At 45.7% G+C, this 25,966-nt stretch overlaps 1 protein-coding gene and 1 pseudogene across 6 annotated transcripts in view; both read left to right on the top strand.

Moving 5' to 3' along the window:
* Positions 1–25,759, top strand: part of Strada (STE20 related adaptor alpha) — a 32,478-nt gene extending 6,719 nt beyond the window's left edge. Inside the window, exons 2-13 of one of the 6 annotated variants that reach the window (XM_029483222.1) lie at positions 930–986; positions 3,505–3,562; positions 7,189–7,217; positions 14,944–15,046; positions 15,350–15,471; positions 17,498–17,606; positions 17,685–17,808; positions 20,476–20,647; positions 21,123–21,227; positions 24,142–24,383; positions 24,629–24,671; positions 24,899–25,759. In XM_029483222.1, coding sequence (XP_029339082.1) covers positions 975–986; positions 3,505–3,562; positions 7,189–7,217; positions 14,944–15,046; positions 15,350–15,471; positions 17,498–17,606; positions 17,685–17,808; positions 20,476–20,647; positions 21,123–21,227; positions 24,142–24,383; positions 24,629–24,671; positions 24,899–25,051 — 1,272 coding nt within the window. In that variant the 5' untranslated portion in view covers positions 930–974 and the 3' untranslated portion in view covers positions 25,052–25,759. Of the gene's footprint in view, positions 1–929; positions 1,011–3,504; positions 3,563–7,188; positions 7,218–14,943; positions 15,047–15,349; positions 15,472–17,497; positions 17,607–17,684; positions 17,809–20,475; positions 20,648–21,122; positions 21,228–24,141; positions 24,384–24,628; positions 24,672–24,898 lie in introns of those variants that run through there. The other 5 variants (XM_021177864.1, XM_029483224.1, XM_029483223.1 and 2 more) reach the window with 5 other exon arrangements.
* On the top strand, positions 1,517–1,662 carry LOC115032670 (annotated as a pseudogene).
* Positions 25,760–25,966: the final 207 nt, after the last annotated feature.

Here is a 25,966-nt window from a genome sequence, read left to right as displayed (position 1 = left end):
TGTGAGCCACCATGTGGTTGCTGGGATTTGAACTCTGGACCTTTGGAAGAGCAGTCGGGTGCTCTTACCCACTGAGCCATCTCACCAGCCCCCAGTGCTGTGTTTTTAAAGAAGCTCACTCTAAGTCTGTCACCACTTGCCTCTCTCCAAGTGGAAGAAGTTTCCCGCCATCCCTCCACTGCACCCCATTCTTCCTTACCTTGTCCTGCATTCTCTCAGCAGCTCTGCCAAGTGTGGAGCCCACACTGGCCTGCAGTTCTCCAGCCTTCTGCCTTAGCCTCTGAGTTCTCAGAATACAGGAATGTACTAACACGCCTGACTCCATACATCTTTTCTTCACAATGTACTTGGACAAATACATCCAAGTGTGTTGTCACTCAACACTCTTCTAAACAAGTACTCAGAAGTTAGCGAGTTCTGTGTCTGGTAGTGAGCCTCGGGTGGTAGACCAGTAGTACACTTTGTCCAACAGATGCTTTGTCTAGGCTGGGGATGCTGCTCAGCAGAGTTCCTACCCAGCATCCAAGAAAACACCCAGCTCCATCCAGAACACCACATAACCCAGGTGTGGTGCACACCTGCAATCCCAGCATAGCCCATAGTGTGCAGACTTTCAGGAGTACAAGGTCATTCTCTACTTTGTGATGAGTTTGAGGCAGCCTCTACCTACAGGAGACTGATTCAGAAGGAAAAATATTTCTGCCGGGCGTGATGGCACACACCTTTAGTCCCAGCACTCAGGAGGCAGAGGCAGGTGGATTTCTGAGTTTGAGACCACCCTGGTCTACAAAGTGAGTTCCAGGACAGCCAGGGCTATACAGAAAAACCCTGTCTCGAAAAACCAAAAAAAAAAAAGAAAAGAAAAAAAAGAAAAATATTTCTATAAAAAACAATTTAACCAATTCTTTCTGCTTCTGTTTTCCTTTTAGGTTTAAGTTTTTGAAGTTGAAGTAGGGTCTACACAGTAGGAACCCATGTCTTTTCTTGTAAGTAAACCAGAGCGCATTAGGGTGAGTGTTCCCAGTCTTCTGGCTTTCTATTTGTCTTTTCTGAAAAGTGCTTGCGTTGCTATTACAGTGGGTTGTTTTGTTTTATGTGACACTCGGAATTATCTGGTGGACAAAGAGACAGGAAAGGTGGCTTCTTTGATGAATCACTTGGTCACGTGTTAAATGGCTTGGGCCGTTTCTGTGTGGTTACACAGTTGGTAAAGATCTCTTTCTCCTGCTTCTCAGGGATCTCTGTTTTTAAAATCACTGTCATACTGTAGTTACCCGGACACATTTCTAAATATAATCATGGAGAGTCTTTAAAACTAACCTGAAGAACGTATTATATCTTAATTTTTATCAGGGACTAGTGAGCTGGTCCAGCAAGTCCCGGTGCTTGGTGCTAAGCCTGACTACCTGAGTTCAGTCCCTTGGACCCACACAGTGGAAGGGGAGACCTGGCTCCCGTGTCCTCTGATCCCCACATATACATCATGCACACATGTGCACACACACACAAAGACCGTATACTCACCTGACAGGGGAGATGCCATGAAGGTGGTTTCCCAGGTGGAGACTTAGCACGCAGATATGCTGACCCCTGCAATTTCCCCCAATTCAGAAAACTCAACTGTGTACTTTGTGGTAGTGAAAACTTGGCTCCTACTCTCTCCTGTAAAAATTTTAAGAAAAAATATGGACAAATATTGGGTTTAACGCCAATGACTTCAGTACTTATGGGCCGCTAGCTGGCTCAATAGGTACAGAGGCTTTTTATCAACCCTGGAGACCTGAGTTCTATCATTGGGGACCCCTATAGTGAAAGGAGAGAAATGAGTTCCACCCGTTGTCTGACCTCCATGTGCATCTCTCCCCCCCCCCAACAAAATAAATAATTAAAATTTTCTTAAAGTATGTTGTTATCTTTCATCAAGTACTTAATTTTAAAATGCAGTCATGATTATTTAAAGATCTTAATCATATTTATTACAGATTATTTTAATTACTTAATATTTAAGGATTCTTAAAATTGTATTTTAAGATTTTTTTATTTATGAGAGATGAATTTACCATTCTCAAATATGAAAGCACAAATTATCCTTTGTAGTATAGTTCATAGAAATTTTTACAGTAAATTTGATTTTTTTAACCCAGAAAAAATTGTTACAAAGAAGGACAAAGGGACTTTATAGTATATGTATTATATATCTTATTTTATATTTTATATATCATATAGCTTATATTTATATATTATATAGCATACTATATATCATATAACTTATTATATAGCTTATTTTAGAATGTTCTTTAGACTTCCCTTTCTTGTATATACATGTATAAAAACAGTTACACTGTAAGGAATAAACTTCAGTGTTAATTAAGAGGACACGGTAACTCACTACTTAGCCTGAGTTCCACTCAGTGGAAAGAATGCCTCCATGCCAGACTTTGACACCGGTCATGAAGTGAAACAGAACCTGTATGCCATTGCTTTAAATAGGAGCCACATTCCTATTTTAACCTGTCCTGATTAAGGTGAAACTGGACCCCTGACTAGTATAATGGAAACCTAACACTGGTCTGAAATGGGCTGGCAAGGCGCACAATGATTGTGCTAGTTTAGTCCTGAGAACTTGAGAGAAGTTAAGTCTCGGGTTAGAAACCCTTGTAAATGTGCAGCCCCAGGAGCCTCTGTGCCCCCACGGAGTGACAGAGAGGATGAGCATGCCCACAGTGTAAGCATGACCAGCAGATCTGAGACAGGAAATCAGCAGGAGTTCTGCTTGAGAAAACGGGACTCAGAGTGGGGAAGGGGCAAGGAGAGGGTGCTGGGCTGTAAAGATGTCCAAGGTACATGAGCTGCGTGTGTGAAAATGCCAGGGGGATCTCATCCTCCACACAATGATAGATGCTATTTTTATAAACAGAACAGAACAGAATAGAACAAAACAGAGTAGAACTTGGGAAGGAGGATTAAGGAGTTTAAGGCCAGGCTAGGCTACAGAGTAAGACCCTGTCTCACAAAGGTAAAAGTCAAACAGAAGAAGAAAGCTTTGTCAATTAAAAAAAAAAAAAAAAGGATGGGATATGCTAGGCCACGTTTTATAAACTAGCAGAGGCTTGTGAAGAATTCTTGTGAATTCTAGTAATACTTTTTCAAATGGGCATGAATGATCCAGAACTTGTAAGGACGACCTATGGAATAAACAAGATGGAACCAAAGAGTTTTTCTGTCTAGGAGAGAAAACATTATTATTGGGATGGTTCCACGTATTTCCCCTCAGTCACATTGATGAACCAATCGTCATTTTGCGTAAGGTTAGACTTGAGAAAGGAATGAATCTATTGTTTGTAGCCAGTTTCAAGATCCTTACTTTTCTATGGCCTTAGTCCTGTTGTACTGCTTAGTTTTATGTTTTTGTGGGGTGGTCGTCTTATTTGTCTCTAAAGGCTGATAGCTACTATGTTGTGGCTCAGAAGACTCACTAATTCTCTTTGGGGTTTTCCTCTTTAGCGGTGGGTCTCGGAAAAGTTCATTGTTGAGGGCTTAAGAGATTTGGAACTGTTTGGAGGTAAGTACGGTATGGCACTTAACATCATTTCAGGATAACTGCTGCTATTCTCCTGCTGACTCCATCAGTTTATAGACGTTAGCAGTTTGAAGAACCATTGTAAACTGTGTGCTTAGATTCATGAGGCTTCCTCTGTAGTCCTGTGTTTCCCAGAAATCTGCAGACGAATCAAACAGCTGTCCTTGGCCTGTCTGGATTGTTAGAAAGCAAGTGCAGTGGTTAAAGGCCTGTGTGCCTCTGCTTCTTATAAGTATTTGTCCAGCTGAGACCCATACTGTCAGTGAAAAATTTCAAAGTCCCTAAGGCAGGCCTGGTGGTAAAAACCTGGAACTCTGTATACTTGGGAGGCTGAAACAGCAGCATTCCAAGTTCAGGGCCAGCTCTGGCAACTTAGTGAGACCCTGTGTCAAACTGGAAAGTAAAAGGCCAGGAACACAGGTCAGTGTGCAAAGCTTTAGCAGGGTACGGGCTCTAGTCTGTCTGTCTGTCTGTCTCTCTCTCTCTCTCACACACACACACACACAGACACACACACACACACTTTAAAACACTAGGTCGAGGCAGATATAAAACTAATATAAAAGTTCTGGTTGTATTGATCCATATAGTTGACTCATGTTTTTGTAGAGGAAATCGTGAGACTTAATAGAACTAAGAAAAAAAAAAATCTATCAGGGCAAAAATACTAATGCCCTATCATAAAACCTGTTGACTCAGTAGATTTGTGCTGTGAGGTTTAGCAGGCGCAGACATCCTGTTTGGCCCTTTTCAAAGTAAGGCCTTTTAGAAATGATGATCTTAGTTCAGGGCAAAGGAAAAGTCCTCTCTGTAGAAACAGTAGTAGTGTCTGGGCATGTTGGCACATGCCTGTTTGTAATCCTAGCACTCAGGAGGTCAAGACAGAAGCAGCAAGAGTTTGAGGCGAGGTCAAGACAGAAGCAGCAAGAGTTTGAGGCCATCTTGGACTACATAAGGAAAATCAGGGGCAAGTGGGCTGTATAACAAGGCCATCTCTAGAAACCAAAAGATAATGATAATAACACAACAGTATAGTTGTTTCAACTATCATGGTATTCTAGACATCTTACAGATGAAGAAACAGGAATCCACAAACAGCAAAGGAACTGAAAACTCAAATATTTTCATTACTAGATGGTACTATTAACTTATTTTCCTTAAATAATCTCGAAGGAAATTTAGAGTAGTGGCTTTATGGACTTAAGAGTGTTATATTTTAGCCGGGCATGGCGGCGCACGCCTTTAATCCCAGCACTCGGGAGGCAGAGGCAGGCNGATTTCTGAGTTCGAGGCCAGCCTGGTCTACAGAGTGAGTTCCAGGACAGCCAGGGATACACAGAGAAACCCTGTCTCGAAAAACCAAAAGAAAGAAAGGAAGGAAGGAAGGAAGGAAGGAAGGAAGGAAGGAAGGAAGGAAGGAAGGAAGGAAGGGAGTGTTATATTTTAGGTAAGAGCTCACAAAAAAAAAAAGATAGGATCTTTTTGTTTTAATTATAGCCAACAGAAATTATTACAGTATAAACTAATGGAACAAAAAATAAGTTCTGTTAGCAGTCTCTTCTCCTTCCCATCACTAATGGGAATAAAATGCTTTAAACACCATGGCTGATGAGATGGCTTAGTGCATAAAACATTTGCCTGGTGTGAGTTCAATGTCCAGAACCCATATTAAGGTTGGAAAGGGAACCAATTCCACAGAGCTGTCCTCTGGCCTGTGTGCATGGACCACGGCACATGTGGTCACACACACTCAACTTATAATGAATTAGTCACAAATATTGCCAAATATGTGACTGGAATGAATGGATTCTTTTATTCAGTTTCTGACTATGGGGTCTCTGGATACCTGGGTGTTTGTTGTGGTTTAGTTTTCTTGTTTGTTTGAAATAGGGTCTCACTATATAGTCTTGTCTTGCCTTCAAACTCAGAGATCCTTCTCCCTCTCCATCCTGAGTGCTGGCATTAAAGGAACGTGCCACCATGCCTGGCCACTGGCTTCTTTGACAGCATCCTAGTCTCTGACCTAAGGTGGTAAAGAGCTTGTTCTCCACATGGTCTAGCTGAGTGTACCCAGAATTACCAAGTCTTAAGCCTTCTGTCAAGAAAATTGAGGTGTATTTCATGTAACCTCTCACTTGACTCCTCCCCTTTGACTAAGTGCCATAAGCAGTTGCTTCTGTTTGTATCCAAGAAGAATGCTGTCTGTTACTCCTTTGAACAAACCAACTCTCCTTTAATCTTCTGTAGCTAGGTAATGCATCGAGTGAGGCATTTTCCTTGGGAACTATGCTTTCCTCTCTGACTTGCTATAGTTTAAGGTACTCAGAATTGTATGATTTAAGATGTTTGAAAATAACTAGCCCTGTGCTTTATGGTGGAGACCTTTAATAACTGTTTCCTGGGTGGGGTGGATGAGACCCAGGGCCTGGCATGCAGGCCCACTGCACTATACTGTATCTCTGGCCCGTGCTAATGGNGTTNTTTNTNTTNNTTTTNAANANNAAAAAAAAAAAAAAAAAAAAAGAAGGGACGAACGCAGAGAGTGGTGAGCAGGAGGTTACTTAGTTGTCCCATCCCAGCAGCGGATGCCCAGAGCCACGGCTGTCCTCAGAGTCCGGATCCATTGCCTCTGACTGCCAGTTGAGCTGGGAAACTTCCTTAGACATGTACTGCTTTGCTGTGTACCTTAAACCAACGCCCCCGCCCCCAACCCGCACTCCTCAAAAAGTCTAATGTCTACACTGCTCAGAAGTGGTTCACAGGGCTGGTGAGATGGCTCAGAGGTTAAAAGCACTGACTGCTCTTCCAGAGGACTTGGATTCAATTCCTAGCAACCACATGGTGGCTCACAACCATCTGTAATGGGATGTTCTGGTGTGCACTCATACACACAAAATAAATAGATCTAAAAAATAAATAAAAATAAAAAGTGGCCCAGCATCTCTGTGATTTTGAAATGAATTTGGGAGCCCGACACATGCCTTGAGTCATGACTGTAGCCTTAGTCCTAGTGAGAGGCTACAGCAGGAGGACTGCTACAAGTTCCAGGCCAGTTCGAGTTATATGCCAAGGTACTGTCTCAAAAAACAAAGAGAGAGAGAGAACAAAGACCAGTGAGAGGCTCAGGGAGCGAGAGTGCTTGTTGCTGTCAAGCCTGGAACCCATGGACAGGGAGCAGCATCCTTCCCGGGCTGTCCTCTCTCCACACACAAGTGCTAAAAGTTTTAAAAGAAATTTTCAGAATAAACAAATCAAGGGACATAGCAGAGTAGTTAATTGCCCAGCCTGAGCAAGGTCCTAAAGAACAAAGGGAAGGGGAAAGGTGAGGTTTTGCTTCACAAAGTGTAAGGCCCAGAAACCAGCATATCCCAACAATGGACTGTGCTGATGGTGAGGACATGTGCTCAACGCTGTACTGTGGAGTAGGTCGATGTTCACGTCCGTGAGGCTGCATTGGTCTCACTGCGGTCTGTGTATGTGTATAGTACTGTAATGACATACGTGGTTTCTATTATTAACTGTAGTCCTAAGTGTGATCATTGCTATTCTGAGTGTGGGTATGTCTTCTGCTAACAACAAAATGCCAACAATCGATTTCTCTACCCCAGAGCAGCCTCCGGGTGACACTCGGAGAAAAGTAAGTGGCTTTCTGGGCTCTGGCTGTGGCTGCTGCATGCCTGTGAGAGATGCTTGTGCTCTGCCGGCCCGCGTGCTATGCTTCTGCTCTTCTGTTCTCGCAGCTTGAATTGAAGTACAATGTTAATTTTTTTTTTTCTTATTTTACTTGTGATGCTTCAGGTTTCACCCTGGAAAAAGTTTATTGTGTATTCTAAAGAGCAGAAAAGTCTTGTCTGGGGACTAAAGTCTTCACCCCTCCCCCACCCCGCCCTTGCACTTTAAGTTCATCAGTTTGAATTTTCAGTTTCAGTGGCACTTCCTCATCAGTAGACATCAGCAGCAAGTTTCAGTCTGCAGAAAACACAAATCTCTCTCTGCCTCATTAGGCAGGACCTCAGGTCTCCTAGTGTAAAAACAAAACCAAAATTCAAAGTACCAAAGAGACTAGGTATACCACACCTGTCACCCTACCTCTCACAGCTGAGGCTGAGGTGTGCTCAGGAGCTAGTGCATGACAACCATGCATAAGGCCCTGAGAGCCACCCTCCATTCAGGACAGAAGACAGCAGACAGACACAGCCAGGCCTGACGGCACATGGCTGCAGTCCCATCACTTGTGAGGTTGAGGCAAGAGAATGGCACGTTCAGAGCCAGTGTGAGGTACATGGCAAGCCTGCCTTAAAAAGTCAGTCCGAGGGTCTGAGACAGCACAGTGGGAAAGGCATAGGTTGTAGAAGCCTGGGCACCAGACTGAGGAGCCAGCCTGAGTGAGCCCTGGGTGGAAGGAGAGGACTGACCCCCCCAGAATTATCCTCTGACCTCCACACACATACATTCCTGCTCACATACACACACAATTGAAAAAACCAAAAAATGTTAAACTCAATCTTTCTTCCTCCCTGCAAAACCCATACAAAACAGGGATTTTTTTTTTTTTTAAACTGGCACAAGCTGCAAGGTTTGTGCTGTCTTCCTCCACTTGTGCTTTATTTTCCCAAGTAAATAACACCATATGTGCACACAGCTATTTTGGAAAACATGAGTCATTTGCTAGAGAGAGAGGAGGAGAGAGAGAGAGGGAGAGAGAGAGAGAGATGGGGAGAGGGAGGAAGAGAGAGGGAGAGCAAGCGTATGAGCACACAGTGGCTGGGCATAGCAGCACATGCCTGTGATCCCAGCACTCAGGAGGCTGAGGCTGGAGGATTACCAGTTTGAAGCCAACCAGGGTTGTTAAACATTGAGACCCTGAGAGGTAGGGAAGGAGGAAGGGAACTGGGAGAAATAAGAACAGAACACTTAGCGGGCCCTTTCTGTGGGTTGTTTTGTAGGCAGCCCAAGGCTGAGTCAGGGATAACGATGCTCAAGTTAGTTTTGTCTGAGCTTACACTGTCAAGAGCACCTGTGTGTCAAACCCATGTGTTTTCATTCAGGAAACAAACAAACAAACAAAATAATTTTTAAAAGAGAGAGAGAGAATGCTAATTATATAATTTTCATATGCTCTTAGCTGCTGATGTTCTAGCAAAAACTGTCCTTGGTGAAATCTGTGGCCAGTTGAATGCGTTCATTTGGTAGTGTTTCATAAATATTATATTGTCTTTGTATGCTTTTTTGGATTTTATTTTAAACAGTGCTACTGTTTTATGGTCATTTCTAAGTATCAATGGCTTTTTTAAAAAATGTTTTTAAAATGTTTCAAGAAAGTAAAATGCTTTTAATGTTACAGAGACCTAAAGAAGAAAGGAACAGAATTAATTAGCCTTTTCTTGAGCAATTTGAAATTCTAGATTACACTGGTCTAATTATGCTGTGCTGTGTTTAAGAAGAATAAGCTTAAAAGAAAAATTCATCCCTTTGCTCTGAACATTGAGTTTAAAAATCTGGACGAGTTTCGTGAGCTAGCCCTGTTCTGATAAAGCACAGGGTTTAATTCAGTGACTCTGGGCTTTCCACAACCACAGCTAGACCTCTATCATCTGCATTTATCTCTCAGCAATATCTTCCATGTTCCCACAACAGTTGACAGCATTTCCAGCCTAGACTCCAAAGTCCTTCACAATCTCCCACCAAAACATGGTTATGTCTGTCACAGCAGTCCCTATGACCCTGATACCACTTTCTTAGTTTGCTTTTTATTGCTGTGGTAAACACCATGACTGAGAGCAACTTGGGGAGGGAAGGGCTTATTTAGCTTATGTATCCTGAATCACAACAGTCCACTGCAGGAGTCAAGGCAGGAAGTTAATGGGAGGAGCCTGGAGGCAGGAGCTGAAGCCAATGCCATGCACCGAGTGCTCCTTATTGGCTTCCTCAGGCCTCTTGTTGTAGCCTGATAGCCCATGAGTGGTGGCACCCACAGTGGACTGGGCTCTCCCACATCACTCACTAATCAGGAAAACACTCTACAGACGTGTCTACCAGCAATCTAATGGAGGTGTTTCCTCAGTTGAGGTTCCTCCAGGTAACTCCAGCTGGGTCAAGTTGACAGAAAACCTATCGGGACACCCCATCTCTTTTGTCAGTAGCAGACCAGGCGATTCAGAAATCCTTCTGCATTTTAAATCCATCTGTGGAAACCAGATGCACAATTTATTTCAAGTCTCTGTTTAGAAATGAAGCTGTGCAGGTAGGTAATCTAAAGGGAAAGTGTCACTAGCAACCACAAACATGACTAATCTTAGTTACCCAAAGAACATTAAAGTATTTCCGTGCTCCTTACAGAACCTTTCCCTGTCTCTGTGTGCTGGCTCTGACTGTAGACTAGCCAGAGGGGAAGGCTTGCTTTGGGAATGTGTGGTGAAGAAGAAAGCCCGCAGCCGGGTAGAATCTGCTGTGGCCTCTAGGCTCGCTCCTCTCCTGCAGTTCCACATTTTCCAGTTCCAAAAGAAAAAAAGAAAAACTGGTTACTAAAGGTTACTCTTTCCGGTCATTTTCTGTACAACTAGATTGGAAGGATTTGGCAAAGTTCCTAAGAAATTCAGTGAGCCTTTTCCTACCTGTGCTCTACAAGAAATGCATAGTTGGAGCTTAGTGGGTGGTGTGTCTCATATACCTCCCTGTCAAGAAGTGGGACACAGGTAATAAAGGACCTTTCCAAAGAGAGCTGTTTAAAATATATAAAAAATTTAAAAGCGCCTATAGTAAATACTTTTCTCTGAGGATTCAATTGTTCTTCCTAATATTTTTTTTTTCCAAACAAGAGGAGGTTTAAGAAGTTTGGATGGCTCAGCAGGTAAGAGCACCCGACTGCTCTTCCAAAGGTCCTTAGTTCAAATCCCAGCAACCACATGGTGGCTCACAACCATCTGTAACAAGATCTGACTCCCTCTTCTGGTGTGTCTGAAGACAGCTACAGTGTACTTATANGCTCACAACCATCTGTAACAAGATCTGACTCCCTCTTCTGGTGTGTCTGAAGACAGCTACAGTGTACTTATATGTAATAAATAAATAAATCTTTAAAAAAAAAAAAAAAGAAGAAGAAGTTTGGAAATCCAGAGAAAGCTTTAAACACAAAGCAGTTACTTCTCATGAGGCTGTATGTTACCCCATTTCAAAACAACAAAACAAAACAAAAACAAAGTAATGCTTTCTTGCTGGAAGGTTTAGGCTCTGGGAAGGTGCTTCAAGACCCGTGTCACCATCACTTTGAGCCCTCTTTCCAGAGGAACTGGCATCCACCCTACTCTCTGATTCTTAGGGAAGATTGTAGGCAGACCTCTCAGGTTGTAGTGGACTTGACAGGAAATAGATTGCTCAACTTTACCAGTGACTTGTGTGAAGAACATAAAAGTAGTGTAATATAATAAAGTGATAGATAGGAACCAACTCAGCTTTGCTAGGCAGGTTTATCTCTGGAGAGATTATACTAAGACCTAGATATACGAAGAGCGTGATGAGAAAGTGTGTGTGTGTGTGTGTGTTTTGTAACCAAAGGGGGCAGCCTCAGCTACATAGTGAGTTTGAGGCTAGCCTGGACTCTATGACACTGTCTCAAAACAAAACAAAAACAACAGCAACAAAAATCAATGGGGACAGAAGTTGTAGCCAGGTACGAGTGCTCTAGTTGAAGAACCCAGAGAGTGCTCAAAGATTAAAAGCACTTGCTGCTTATGGAGGGCCCAGGTTCAATTCCCAGCACCTAAGTGGTGACTCAAAACTTCAATTCTCAGGAATATGGCTCCTTCTTCTGGCCCTTACAAACATTGCACACACTTGGTCCACTGACATATGTACTTACATCCGTGCAGACAACACCCATACATGTTGCCTTAGTTTGCTTTCTCTCTTTCTTTCTTTCTTTCTTTCTTTCTTTCTTTCTTTCTTTCTTTCTTTCTTTCTTTCTTTCTTTTTAAAGATTTATTTATTAGTATAAGTAAGTTCACTGTAGCTGTCTTCAAACGCACCAGAAGAGGGCATCAGATCTCATTATGGGTGCTGGTGAGCCACCATGTGGTTGCTGGGATTTGAACTCAGTACCTTTGGAAGAGCAGTCAGTGCTCTTACCCACTGAACCATCTCACCAGCCCCATAGTTTGCTTTCTATTGCTATGATGAACACCATGACTAAAAGTTTTAGGGAGAAAACATGACACTTATTTCATTTTACTGCTTACAGTGATTCAGGAACTGAGAGCAGTGATCACTGGCTTGCTCAGCCTGCTTGGTACCTGGGCTTGGTACTCCTATGGCAGTCATTCATCAAGAAAGTGCCCTACACTTGCCTACACTCAACTTGACGGAGCCATTTGTCTCACCCAGGAGTCACTCTTCCCAGATGACTGGAGTTTGTGTCAAGATGAACAGAAAACTAACCAGGACACAAAATAAAAACAAATAAATCCTAAGGGAGGAAAAGTTTTCTAGTTGAAGTGATTGACAGGTTCACTAAGGTTGAAGACATGCTTTGTTTGTGTGGGGAAAGAGGCTGGTCAGGGAGGTGAGGTCAGGGAGGTAGCCAGATCTGATAGCAACCCATGCGCTTTCTGTGACCCAAACACTGATGTGATTGAGAGCAAGAATATTCAAGTGCACTGGCAACAGGGCTTGGTAGGTAAAGCACTTCTGTGCAAACCCTGTGACCTGACTTCAGTTCCCACTTCTCCCCGTTAAAGGTAGAAGGAGAAACTGACACCACATAGATGCTCTCTGTCCTCCATGCACACTACACACACACACACACACACACACACACACACACAGAGTCTTGCAGGCATTCAGAATTTGATGTGAATAGTGTCCTGGAAAGCAATGTCATTGTCTCACAAAGTTGGCTGGTCGTGTGGTCTGTGACCCAGTGATTCTTTCCAGTTGTTACCAGCTTCACTCAGGCCATAGTCAAGCATGTTGATAGTAGTACAGCTTGTCATAGCGTAGCTGGAGACCAGCCCAATCCCATCACTGCTAGGGTGGATAATTTGAGATACATTCCTCAAAGGAATAATATACAACAGTGAAAGTCAGCGAGCTATACCTAAATAGAATATTATGGCCCAGTCTTGGAATATAACAAATGGTTAAATTAGAAGTAGACTTTATTAATCGGTATCCATTTTGCTCAACTAGAGTCCTCTTAGTGTCACTTTCTTTCTCTTTGTTGTTTTGAGACAGGGTGTTACTATATAGCCCTGGCTATCCTGGAACTAAATATGTAAAGCAGGCTGGCCTGGAACTCAGAGAGATCCTTCTGCCTCTTCAGTGCTGGGACCAAGATGTCTGCCACTAAGCTTTTAGTTCACTCTTAGTGATAAGGGAGGCAGATCCATTTTGCTTTTTATGGAGATAGGCATTATTAATCGCTATAAACCAGATGGACTCAAAACATCAATCAGCAGGACACTGCCCTGGCAGGGAGGGGCCTGGTTCTTATCTTTGTCACATAGCCATGTTCTAATTTCTTAGCAAATTGTTTGCCTCCTGGACCCTTGTTTTTGCTATTGAATGATGGAGCTAGTGTGATGGAGTACTCCTGTAATCTCAGCACTTAGAAGGCAGAGGCAGGAAGACTGTCATGTATTCCAGGAGCCAGGGTTACTCACCGTGGTGCCTATCCCAGTAAAAGTTTTCACTTTTACTGCTGTGAGTGTAGTGTGCATGTGTAGGTGTGCAGGCAGATTGCTTTGGAGGACAGAGAGCATCTATAGCATAGGAATGCATTTGTCCCTAAAGGAAAAGGAAGCTTGTGAAAGGAGAGCTGTCGGTCCACATCCCAAATGGCTGGTGTCCAGTTTCATCCCCAGCCTGAGCTGGCAGGGACCCAGGTGGCTGAGCATGCCGACTCTGGGTCTGTAGCTAAGGGAGTCAGTTACTCTCCAGCACTCAGAAGTTCAAAGACAGGCAGATCTGTAAGTTCAAGGCCAGCCTGGTCTACAAAGACCTTGTCTCAAAAAGGATGTATCTGTTCTATTTCCTCATCTAGTATGGGGAAGGAGGATCAGATCCAGTGTAAGTAGGCTCTGCAGAGTATCTGGTATTTCAATGATGCCAAGCACAGTGGTTTGGGAGGCTTCTCTGCCATGGTGATGATCCAGGTACCACTTTGTCAGAAGTCTCAGCTCTTACAGGAAGTGCTTTTGTGTGTTTGCACTTCCTTCTGAATGGAGGCCAGGTTTGTTTTCTTTGGTTTGGTTCTTTGAGGCATGGTCTCCTGTTGCTGACGCTGGCTTGGAACTCCTGATCCCTCTGCCTCCTCCTCTTGAGTACAGGATTGCAGGTGGGCACCGGCACTTTGCCTTGAAGCCAGGCTTAGAACCATGCTGTACCACACGGGGAGCTGGCCTCAGATTTCTCCACTGCAGTTAGACACACCTGCAGGAATAAGGTTTGAGGATAGAAATCCTCTCCCCGAGTCATAGGAATGCATTTGGCCCTAAAGGAAAAGCAAGCTTGTGAAAGGAGAGCTGTCGGTCCACAGCCCAAATGGCTGGTATCCAGTTTCATCCCCAGCCTGAGCTGGCAGGGACCGAGGTGGCTGAGCATGCCGACTCTGGGTCTGTAGCTAAGGGAGTCAGTTATTCTCCAGTTACTTTGGGAACTTCAGGAATGACTAGACTGGGCTCTTGGTTTACTAAAGGAATGGGGTTCCACCAGTAAAGTCCTAGATTAGTGGGTCTTTACCTTCCTAAGGCTGAGACCCTGTAATACAGTTCTTAACGCTGTGACTCCCAACCATAAAGTTATGTCATTGCTACTTCATAACTGTAATTTTGCTAGCTACCGTTATGAATAATAATGTAGATATCTGATATGCGACCCCTGTAAAAGAGTCAGTTGACCCTTAAAAGGGTTGTGACCTACAGGTTGAGAACTGCTCTAAAGCAAGCTTACCAGTCTGACCTTTTAGAATCCTGCAATTGGGCTTTTAAAAATTGGATCTTAATGAAGCAGAAGACGTAGAACCCTGTATTTCTCTACCTGCTCACTTCTTTGGTATGTCTTTCTCCACACATCCTTCCCCAGCCAAAACTTGGTAGACTTTAGCAGTCAGTCACTGGGGAGGACCAGCAGAATGGCCGTTGACTGGGATAGTTGTCCTTGCTTGTAGATCTCACAACTCTTGTTCTGCCAGGAGTGTTGACTAAACACCCATATGCTGTGTTCCTCTTCAGGTAGAGCCAGCAGTGCTTCTTTGGCACAGTCAGCATTGCTGTGTGTTGTAGAGGCAAGGCTCCTCATTTATCTGTGACTGCCTCTGCCCCACTCTCCACCTCTGTTTTCTCAGTTAACCTCTTTTTCTTTTCCTTTAGGCCAATGAGGCGAGCTCAGAGTCCATAGCATCTTTCTCCAAACCAGAGATCATGAGCAGCTTTCTGCCAGAGGGCGGGTGTTATGAGCTGCTCACTGTCATAGGTAACTCCCGGGGACATGCTTACATTCCCACTACAGTGCCCTCAGCCATCTGGGAGCTTTCATGGTGACAATGGGCTTCTGTGGGTTTCTTGTGCCAAGTATGGGAAGTCATTTCAGGAGGCCATAGACTGCTACAGTGATTGTCAGAGAAGGAGTGATGGATAAACCAAGAAATGTCAAGTATGAAAGTTCCAGCAGTGAACTTTGTAACTAGACTTTCCTGCTGAAATGGAGTTCCTCTTTCTTTAGAGTAGACAGATCTTGGTGGCTGGTTTTGTGTAAGTCATTCCTCTTTTCTCTTAGGCAAAGGGTTTGAGGACTTGATGACAGTGAATTTAGCCAGGTACAAACCAACGGGAGAGTATGTGACAGTACGAAGGATCAACCTAGAAGCTTGTTCCAATGAGATGGTGACATTCTTGCAGGTAATGAAGCATGGGTGTGGGCCTTGGAGGGAGCGGGGTGGGGGTGGGGGTGCTCCTGGCCACATGGTCATTCCTCTAGGGGTTTCTGCAGGAGACTAAGGTAGACCACATGAGAAGTCATGAGGCATCAGTGAAGAATCTTAGCATCTGACAGTTGATCGGGCTGTGGTGCTGCTCCACCCAGCTGGCCCCACTTTAAACATTTCTCTTTGGTTTGTTCTGTGTTATTCAGAGAGGCTAAGTAGCATGTCTGCCCACAAGCACAGCAGAAAGCAGCAGAGACAGAATCAGTCCCAGGAAGGCTTGGTCACAGTAGAGCCACTTGCTCTGCCACCAGTGGCCATTTTCTGGCCCTGAGTGTCCTGTTTGCTGCAGGCACCTTTCAGTTTGACAAGCAAGGAGCCTCCCTCTTTTAAGCTGGTTTGGGAACTGAGTGGGGTACGATTGATTCCTCCTGGTCCTGTGATACCAGTCTGTGTAGCATCCAGTGCAGTGTGGACTCAGTGTGCAGCTCCCGCCCTTCCTTACCTGTCCTGTTCTCCTCAAGTGATACTCCCCGGACCCTGACCGTGCTGCCCAACTTCTCTTCATGGTCACTAGACGGGGCCAGTACCAGAACCTGACATTTCTGAAGTTTTTACTTTTTGTTTCTTTTTGAGATAGGGTCTCATGTTCAGGCTGGTCTAGAACAATCTCATCAGTCCGCCTGTCCCAGCTTTTTAATCCCGTGGTTCTCAACCTGTGGATTTCAACCCCTTTGGGGTCATATCAGAAATCTTGTTTATCAGATATTTACATTATAATTCATAACAGTAGCAAAATTGCAGTTATGGAGTAGCAAAGAAATAATTTTATGGTTGGGGTCACCACAGCATAAAGAACTGTATTGAAGGGCTGCGGCATTAGGAAGGTTGAGACCCACTGCTCTAAGCACTGGCATAACAGATACAGCTACCTGGCTTGTCTGAGGTTCCTTTGAACAACATCTTCTTCTTTTTTCTTCTTCTTTCTTCTTTCTTCTTTCTTCTTCTTCCTTCTTCCTCTTCTTCTTTTTCTTCTTCTTACTTCTTCCTCTTTCTTCTTCTTCGTCCTCTTTCTTCTTCCTCCTCCTCTTCCTCCTCCTCTTCCCCCCCCCCTCCTCCTCCTCCTCCTCCTCCTCCTTCTTCTTCTTTTAAAAATTATTTACTGGGCTGCAGAGATGGCTCAGGGGTTAAGAGCACTGGCTACTCTTTCAGAGGTCCTGAATTCAATTCCCAGCAACCACATGGTGGCTCACACCCACCTGTAATGGGATTTGATGCCCTCTTGTGGTGTGTCTGAAGTCGGCAACAGTGTACTCACATACATAAAATTGTGTGTGTGCATATAGGGTGCTGGGAATTGAACTCAGGACCTCTGGACAAGCAGTCAGTGCTTTTAACCACTGAGCCATCTCTCCAGCCCCTGATTTTTTTTTCCAAGTGTTTCATATACCTGCTTTCAGGGAAAGAGCCCCCAGTCAAGGTGCTGGGGATGTCTCCTTGTATTCCATACTTGTCATTTGTCCACTAATTTTGTTAAGTCTTATACTTTGCTGTATAGTGTGAAAATATATTTTTTTGTTCATTTTTAGATAGCATTTTGCTCTGTTACCCAGCCTGACCTCAAGCTTACAGTCCTCCTGCCTCAGTGCCCAAACTGGGATCTTACTCTTGACTTAAAGAGGACTCTTCCTTTAAGTGAGTCACGCCCTGTGTTGGCCACCGTTTTATTTTTGTCTTTTCCGAGGTGGTTAACTCTCGCTGTGTTGTCAGCAGTGGCCCTGCACGGTGAGGGGTTGTTTTTAAGGCTCTTGGGTGTTGGTGGCTGGCAGGGCCACCAAGAGGCTTAAGTGGGCAAATAAGGTGGCTTTCCTCAAGTATGGTGGGCCTTCCTGCCCTGGACGGATTCTGAGGAGAGCATCGGAAGGTACTAGGTCCCTATACTACTGCCATCTTCAAGCTGGACACATTCCTGACTGCGACCTCAGCTTTGCCTTTGCTTTCAGGGGGAGCTTCATGTCTCTAAACTCTTCAGCCATCCCAACATAGTGCCGTATCGAGCCACCTTCATCGCAGACAATGAACTGTGGGTCGTCACATCATTTATGGCGTACGGTGAGTGCGAAGGCTTGCAGAGCTGTTGGTGGGTTCCATGCTGTTGCTTTCTCCTGTTATTCCTGACGTCCTTTTCAGGCTCTGCAAAGGATCTCATTGGCACACACTTCATGGATGGCATGAATGAACTGGCGATTGCATACATCCTGCAGGGGGTGCTAAAGGCCTTAGACTACATCCATCACATGGGCTATGTGCACAGGTGTGTTCCAAGCCGCTTAACCCTTTACTAGCCAACCTGGAGTTCATAGTCAAGGATCTGGATTCTAAGCTTGCCCCTTGAGGACAGTCTAGCTAGTCAGTGCTGAAGTCATATGATCTTTATTGTGTGAGGGACATCTGCTGTGGACCACTGCCCCTCACCCCTGACCCTGCCTTACTCATGTGTACTTCAGAGCAGGCCCATGGACAGGGCAAAAACAGTTTGCTTATTAGTTAACTCCTAGTGGGGAAGATAATGGAACTGGAGCCTCTTTTCCACCTTGTAGGTTTCAGGGATCAAACTGAGGTAGTCAGGCTTGGCAGCAAGTGCCTTTACCCACTGAGCCACATTGCCAACCCCGAACTGCAGACTTAAGTAGAAGTCAACTGTGAGGAATAGCTTTCGGACCTGAGACACACAGTTACTTCTGGTCATTTAAGAAGCATAGAGCAAGAAAATGATAAACTTGATTATATTAGGTTTAAATATTTTTATTTCATAAATGACACTATAAATAAAGTAATGTATACCAGAGTGACAGATGTTAGCTTTGTCTGAACACACATGAGCAACAAGAAGATTGTCAAAACAGGGAAAGGACAGCAGAATGTCAGGATGGGAAGTTACTGCAGAGCAGGCCCTAGCAGTCATCCACAGACACTCAGTCATCAGAGATCTCAGATGAAGATAAGATGTCACATTGTACACATACCTGGAGGTGGTTAGGGGCTGATGGGACCCAGGCTCATCATCAGGTCTGGCTGTGTGCCCGACAGTAGACCTGCATGCTGACATCTGTGACATTTGCACTAAGTTGGAAATACCTTGAGTGTCTCTTCCTGGAGAATGGGTAAATGTTAGATCCCTGGATTAGAGATGCCAATCAGAAGCAAGAATCAATCGGATGTATACAGGGAGCAGCGAAGATGAGTCTTGCTCAGCACTGAGAGAGGAGTTGCTTGACATAAAATGATTAGGTAATCTTGCACTTGCCAAGAATACCCAAGAACAAAAGTGCAGATTAAAAGTATTAGCCAGAGGCCGGGCGTGGTGGCACGCCTTTAATCCCAGCACTTGGGAGGCAGAGGCAGGCGGATTTCTGAGTTCGAGACCAGCCTGGTCTACAGAGTGAGTTCCAGGACAGCCAGGGCTACACAGAGAAACCGTGTCTCAAAACAAAACAAACAAACAAATAAATAAATAAATAAACTTAAAAAAAAAAAAAAAGAGTTGTGGCCAGCCTAGGTTACCTGAGTACCTGAGATCCAGGCTAGCTGGCTGGAGCCTGCTACTGGATACAGACACACCAGGAGCCACACTGCTAAAGACTCCCCAGCAGCTGTCAACCTGTCAGTTAGGGGTGGAGGCTCTTGAGCCCCTCTCCTCCCTGCTACAATGCTGACTGCTTGGTTTTCTTTCGGGCCTTCTGCAGGCACCTGCAGTTTCTGTGAGTTCATGGGTGCAGTGGTCCTACTGGGTCCAGAAAAATCTGTTTTGGTCAGGTCCTCCTACCTCTGGTTCTTAGTCTTTCTATCCTTTTGTTTGCAATGGTCCTTGAGCCTTGATAGGAAGAGAATGGTTCAAATGTGCTATTTATGGCTGACCACTGACAGACACAGCTGCATTCCAGCCATTTGTGAGTTTCTGCACTGATCCCCATCCATGGCACAGACCTTCTGAAGAAGGTTGAGAGATGCACTAATCTGTGGGGATGAAGATACAGATTTAGATGGCTCAGCGGTTAAGAGCACTGATTGCTCTTCCAGATATTCTGAGTTCAAATCCCAGCAACCACATGGTGGCTTACAACCATCTGTAATAGGATCTAATGCTCTCTTCTGGTGTGTCTGAAGAGAGTGACTGTACAGTGTACTTACAGACATATAATAAAAGTTTGGGTTTTTTTTTGGTTTTTTTCTTTTTTGGTTTTTTTCGAGACAGGGTTTCTTTGTGTAGCCCTGGCTGTCCTGGAACTCACTTTGTAGACCAGGCTGGCTTCGAACTCAGAAATCTGCCTGCCTCTGCCTCCCAAGTGCTGGGATTAAAGGTGTGTGCCACCACGCCCGGCTAAAAGTTTTTTTTTTTAAAAAAAGATACAGATTTAGAGGACACTTTGACACTAGGGACATAGTAAGTTATAAAGTATAATGATAATTAAATGCTAGTTAGTCTCAGCACTCCAGAGACACAGGCAGGTGGATCTCTATAAGTTCAAGACCAGCCTGGTCTACAGAGGACTTCCAGGATAGTCAGGGTTACAGAAGAAGACCCTGCTGCACAAAATAAATAATAATAAAAATCTAGCCGGTCAGTGGTGGCACACGCCTTTAATCCCAGCGCTTGGGAGGCAGAGGCAGGTGGATTTCCTAGTTCAAGGCCAGCCTGGTCTATAAAGTGAGTTCCAGGACAGCCAGGGCTACACCGAGAAACCCTGTCTCAAAGAAAAAATAAAATAAAATAAAAATCTAACTACATAAATGGGGCCATGTTATTTTTTTCATTTTCAGACATGTTTAAAAATGTTTATAAATTCATGTACATATGTATGAGCTGCAGTTACATACTTGTGATATGCCCAGAGGAGAGAGCTAGCCATATGTACCATGTGAAGCTTGCCCTTCTGCAACACTGGGACATGACCATGATCCTGTCTTTACTTCCCCACAGGAGTGTCAAGGCCAGCCACATTCTGATCTCCACGGATGGGAAGGTCTACCTGTCTGGTTTACGCAGCAACCTTAGCATGATTAGTCATGGGCAGCGGCAGCGTGCAGTCCACGATTTCCCCAAATATAGTATCAAGGTCCTGCCTTGGCTCAGCCCAGAAGTCCTCCAGCAGGTCTGTGTCCTTGGACACAGGGAGCCCCTTGATTCCCCAGGGAAATGCAGGAGTGTGCTGGGTGGGGCTGCTCCTGTGTCTGGTAAGAGGAGTATAGAAGGAAGAGTCCTTGTTGGCCAAGTGTGGTGTAGCACACAGCACAAGCATTACCTGCCTGCTTCGGACATGCAAGGTCCCCAGCTGTACCTGACACTATTGTGTTTGCCTCAGAAACACTGCCCATCCTAGGGCTAGGGGCCATTCTGGAAGTACTCGGAGCTTTAGATCCCTGTGCTGAATGGGCACATCCATCTCAGCGTGCCTGCTTATTTCACAGCAGCACCAGGCATTGGCTCTCCTCACACGGCAGTTAGGTCACAGCGTGGTCTGAGTTATGGTCCTGACTGTGGGATGGCAGTCTTTGTTTTTGTTCCTTCCTATTTAAGAAAACCCAAGGCTACAAATGGAGTCATCTGTGGCTTTTCTTCTGACTTAGAATCTTCAGGGTTATGATGCCAAGTCCGATATCTACAGTGTGGGAATCACAGCGTGTGAACTAGCCAATGGCCACGTCCCCTTCAAAGATATGCCTGCCACTCAGGTAAGCCTGCCATCAGTGCTCCCTTCCTTCTCCCCTGCCAGCCTTCTACACGTGTCTGCTGCTTCCTGCCGTATTTGGACACTGACATGAAAGAAAGTCACTTTTTTCTTCAAGCTTTCCACCCTTGATACAGGGTGCTTGTGCAATTCTTTGTTCCCTTCTCTGGTGATAAATGTGGTCAGGAGCCCAGCCCAGGGGTGGGGCAGGTGGGGCAGCAGTACAGACAGAGGCCACAGAACAGATACCACATGGCTATGCAAACCGGGGAAACCTCAGGAACCAACTTTGTTATGCTTTGTTTTGTGAAATAGGCTCTTTGTGTAGTTCAGGCTAGTACCAAGCAATTTTCCCTCAGCTTCCATGATTTGTAATTACAGGCATGTACCACCACGCCTCGCTAAGCAGCCCTAATCTTCCTTCCTCCTTTGATGAGTGGATACAAATTCTCTGGCATCTCTGAGTTTTGTGCCACCATATTCTAGCACATACTTTTAGAACCTGCATCCTGTAAGCTCAGTATGCATGTGCTCACCTTGTCACCACAATTTAGGCCAGGGTGTAGTCTGCTCTTGTTCGACAGATAAACCCAGAGAAACTTATTCAGGCCCCATCATACCAGGAAATGAAGTTGGAATTGTTTGGGTAAGTGTTTCCTGGGTCTCAGGTACCTAGAGCAAAATCCAGAACCAGAGAGGAAGCAAGAAACTGAGCAGGGCCTTCCCTCAGCTCACAGACCGCCCCTCTCAGGCTCACGCCTTGGATCACAGGTTGGAGCTAGAGAATGGCCAAGTACTACTACCTGGAGCAGAGACCAATGCAACTTATAGGGCAGGATAATACTTGGAAAAAAACTGATGTGTGTGTGTGCATTCTTGCATGTGTGTATACAAGTGCATGCATATGCACTCCATGTATGTAATTGTCTACAGAGATCAGAAGAGGGCATCAGAGTTCCTGGAACTCTGTAAGCCACTTGACATGGTTGCTAGGAACCAAACTCTGATCTTCTGTAAGAGCAGCAAGCTTCCTTAACCATTGAGCTCTCTCTAGCGCTGGTCTAGCCTTAAAAGGCGCTAGCCGTTGACCACATGAAGATTGGGGCAGAAGCTTATTCTTGGACTGGAAGTGGTAGAATACTTGCCTGAGATGTGCTGAGTCTGGAGTTCTGTTTTCAGCAGTGCAAAAGTATGCACAAGTGCGTCCTCACACACGCGCGCGCACACACATACACACACACACACAAAGAGAGAGAGAGAGACATTAAGACTCAGAACTAACAAAGAACTAGATCTGAATTGTAAAATAGCTTGGGTCCAGGGGGCTGCTGGGTGATGGGGCTGGAGAAGGAGGCAGGGCATCCCATATATGTTCCCTAGGGTGTTTGGTTCATGTCCCAGTGAATAGAGAAGTGCTGAAGATATAAGTGTAGGGGTAATATCAGATTATCTGTCCAGCCATCTATCTGAAAGGTGGTTCAAATCTATCAATTCTAGTTCTTAACTTAGCTGATAGAATAATTAGGTTGTTGAGCCTAGAATAAGAAATGTGGCCAGGCGTGGTGGCACAGGCCTTTAATCTCAGTACTCTGGAGGCAGAGGCAGGTGGATTTCTGGGTTCAAGGCCAGCCTGGTCTACAGAGTGAGTTCCAGGACAGCCAGGGCTATACAGAGAAACCCTGTCTCGAAAAAAACAGAAACAAAACAAAACAAGAAATGTGTAATTGAGAAACAGGACATGCTCAGAAAGGAGTTAGATGGTTAGTTAGTATGGATCTAGTTAGCATGAGCCTAGTTAGTGTGAGCCTAATTAGTGTGGATCTCGTTAGATTGAGCCTAGTTAGTGTGAGCCTCACTCGTGTGAACATTAGGTTCATATCCAGGAGCAACATTGTCCAGTAGAACTTGGTCTGCCCCTATACTGCTCACAGTAAGGGAGCCACTAACCACTTGTTATGTTGATAACCTAAACTGTGGCCACTGAGTCAGAGGGATAGAATTCTAAGGCTAATGTAAATATAGTCACATGTGGCTATAGGCTCCCACATTAGTATAGCCCTAGAGACCTCGCCAAGTTCTTCTGCTCGGACTGCTCAGCAGGTTCATGAGCTCACCTATGCAGACAGCTATCTTCAAGGTGTGGCTTGTTTTGCATGTGACAAGTTTGAAGGCTTTGGCTTCTGGTGCAGCATGCCCGTCAACCCAGGGTGCTGTGTGGCAGATGCTCCACTGTGGGCTCCACTGGACCCACCTGCCCTGGCAGAGCAGAGAGCGGGGAGCACAGAGACTGATGCCAGTCTGCTTCTGCTCTGGAGAGAGGGCTCAGTGCCTCGCAAAGGGAGGGAGGATGCTGAGCCTTTCAGACCAGCCCATTCTTTCCCATCTGCCTTCACTGCCAGCCAGTGGCTAGTGTTCCTCTGCAAAAGCCAGATTTACAGGATGTCTTAGGGGGGTTACTACTGTGGTGAAACACCATGACCAAAGGAAGTTGGGGAAGAAAAATGCACTTGGCGTGTACTTGTAGGAAACAAGAGCACTAAGAGAAGGCAGGGCAGGGACTCAAGCAGAAGCCATGAGGGGTGCTGCTTAATAGCTGCCTTGCTCCCCGGGACTTCCTCAGCCTGCTTTACTATAGAACCCAGGACCACCAGCCCAAGGGTATACCGTCCACAGTGGACTGGGCCCTTCCGCATCAGTCACTAACTTAGAAAATGCTCTAACGGCCTGCCTATAGCCTGTTCATGTGGAGGCGTTTTCTCCGATGACTCTGCTTTGTGTCAAATGGACATAAACGTAGCCAGCACAGCCAGCATCTGTCTCCTCTGCCAGAGATGCCATTTGTTCAAGGGAGGAGGAGATTTGCGAGGACACTCCTGGCCCTCCTGGGCCTCTCACCCAGGCCCATCTCTCTTCCCTAGATGCTGCTAGAGAAACTTAATGGCACAGTGCCCTGCCTGCTGGACACCAGCACCATCCCTGCTGAGGAGCTGACCATGAGTCCCTCCCGCTCCATCGCCAACCCTGGCCTGAATGACAGCCTGGCCACTGGTAGCCTCCGGCCTTCCAATGGCGACTCGCCTTCCCACCCCTACCACCGAACCTTCTCGCCTCACTTCCACAACTTTGTGGAACAGTGCCTTCAGCGCAACCCTGACGCAAGGTACTCTGCTGGCCATCAGGTGGACTTCAGGGAGCAGAGGGAGCCTAGGGGCTGCAGCCAGTGTTCCAGAGGCTGCAACTCTCACGTGGATATCTGGAAACCCAGCAAGAATTGGCTTCCTGTTAAGAAACTGGCGAGGGTGGCTTGGGCAGTTAGTTACTGGGAGAGCCAGTGAGACAGGAGAGGGTCTCGGTTTGGACAGCTGAGCCCAGGGGTCATATGGGTCTCGTCCCCTTTCTCTCCAGGCCAAACGCCAGCACCTTGCTGAACCACTCCTTCTTCAAGCAGGTAAAGTAGCGCCCTGGCTCCCTGTGACTTGAGCCACTGAACCCCCTCAGTGGTTAGGTATCCTTCCTCTGCTTGTTTAAACTAGTAGGAAGACCGTCCTTCTGGAGCTCTGAGAGGCTTGCTCTCTCCTTCCTTTCCTTTTTGGCTCTAGAACACCACAGGGCAGGAGCTTTGGCTTCTGGGACCTGAGTTGTAGGATCCATACCCACCTTGTCTCTCTCCCTCAGATCAAGCGACGTGCTTCTGAGGCTTTGCCTGAGTTGCTCCGCCCAGTCACTCCCATCACCAACTTCGAGGGCAGCCAGTCTCAGGATCACAGTGGGATCTTCGGCCTGGTAACCAACCTAGAAGACCTGGAGGTGGATGACTGGGAGTTCTGAGTCTCTGCAGCCTGTCCTCCAGCTGGCGTGGGGTGTGAGCCCGGGGCCTTCTTGAGGACCAGCATCTGCCTCTGGCCGCAGACTGGGTTCAAAGGATATTCTGCCTGCAGAGCTGACTGTTGGCTACTTGAAAGGACATTCTAGAAAGGACTTCACTGTTTTTGTGGCTTTTGAGACCCACGGAATCCCAATCACCAGGGACTTGGAGAGGCCGGAAAGCTGACACATCCTGTTGTGTGAGCTCAGGGGACCTCCTTAGAAGGAAGAAGTGCTGCGTGGGCCCCGAGGCCAAGCCCGGAGTAACTCTTGACCCAGGGACCTACACATCCTCTTCCCAACACTTGCTCTCAGTAGCCTAGTACCTCTTCCCTCTGCTCCCAGGTCCTGAAGGGCTGAAAGGGGACAAGTCCTAAGCAGTCTAGCCCTGCCTAGCCTCAGGCATCTCCCCAGTTACTGAGCACCAGGTCAGTTAAGGCTGGGACTGGCCATCCTCATCTCCACTTCTCATGGGCCCTGACACCTAAAACCATCTTAGCTCATTTATTACACTCCTTTCCCAAGAATCCATCTTACTGCCTCCTGCCAGCTGCTGCCTTGGTGCCTCCTCCAAGGGCCATACATGTCTTGCCTCATCTGAGGGCTTAAGAGTCCTTAAGTTATATTAGTTTCATTGTCAGAACAAATTAAAATTTTCAGAGAATGTTGGGAATGGCACCAGTGTTTCCTTGTGTTCAGAGCCTGTACGCTGGCTTCTGGGATTGCCAGGCTGGATTGGCTGCAGGTCACTGGTTTTTCCAGAGTGGGCTAAGTGGGTGTGCCGCCGGCCTGGCAGTGATTTCTTTCATAAGCATACATACCAGTTTCTTAGAAAACTGGTCTTAGAAGAAACATCCGTCCTGGAACTCACTCTGTAGA

The sequence above is a fragment of the Mus caroli genome, chromosome 11 (assembly GCF_900094665.2).
Source record: "Mus caroli chromosome 11, CAROLI_EIJ_v1.1, whole genome shotgun sequence".
Classification (NCBI taxonomy): domain Eukaryota; kingdom Metazoa; phylum Chordata; class Mammalia; order Rodentia; family Muridae; genus Mus; species Mus caroli.
The sequence above is the reverse complement of the archived record's forward strand: the minus strand, read 5'-3'. Positions and strand labels throughout refer to the sequence as shown.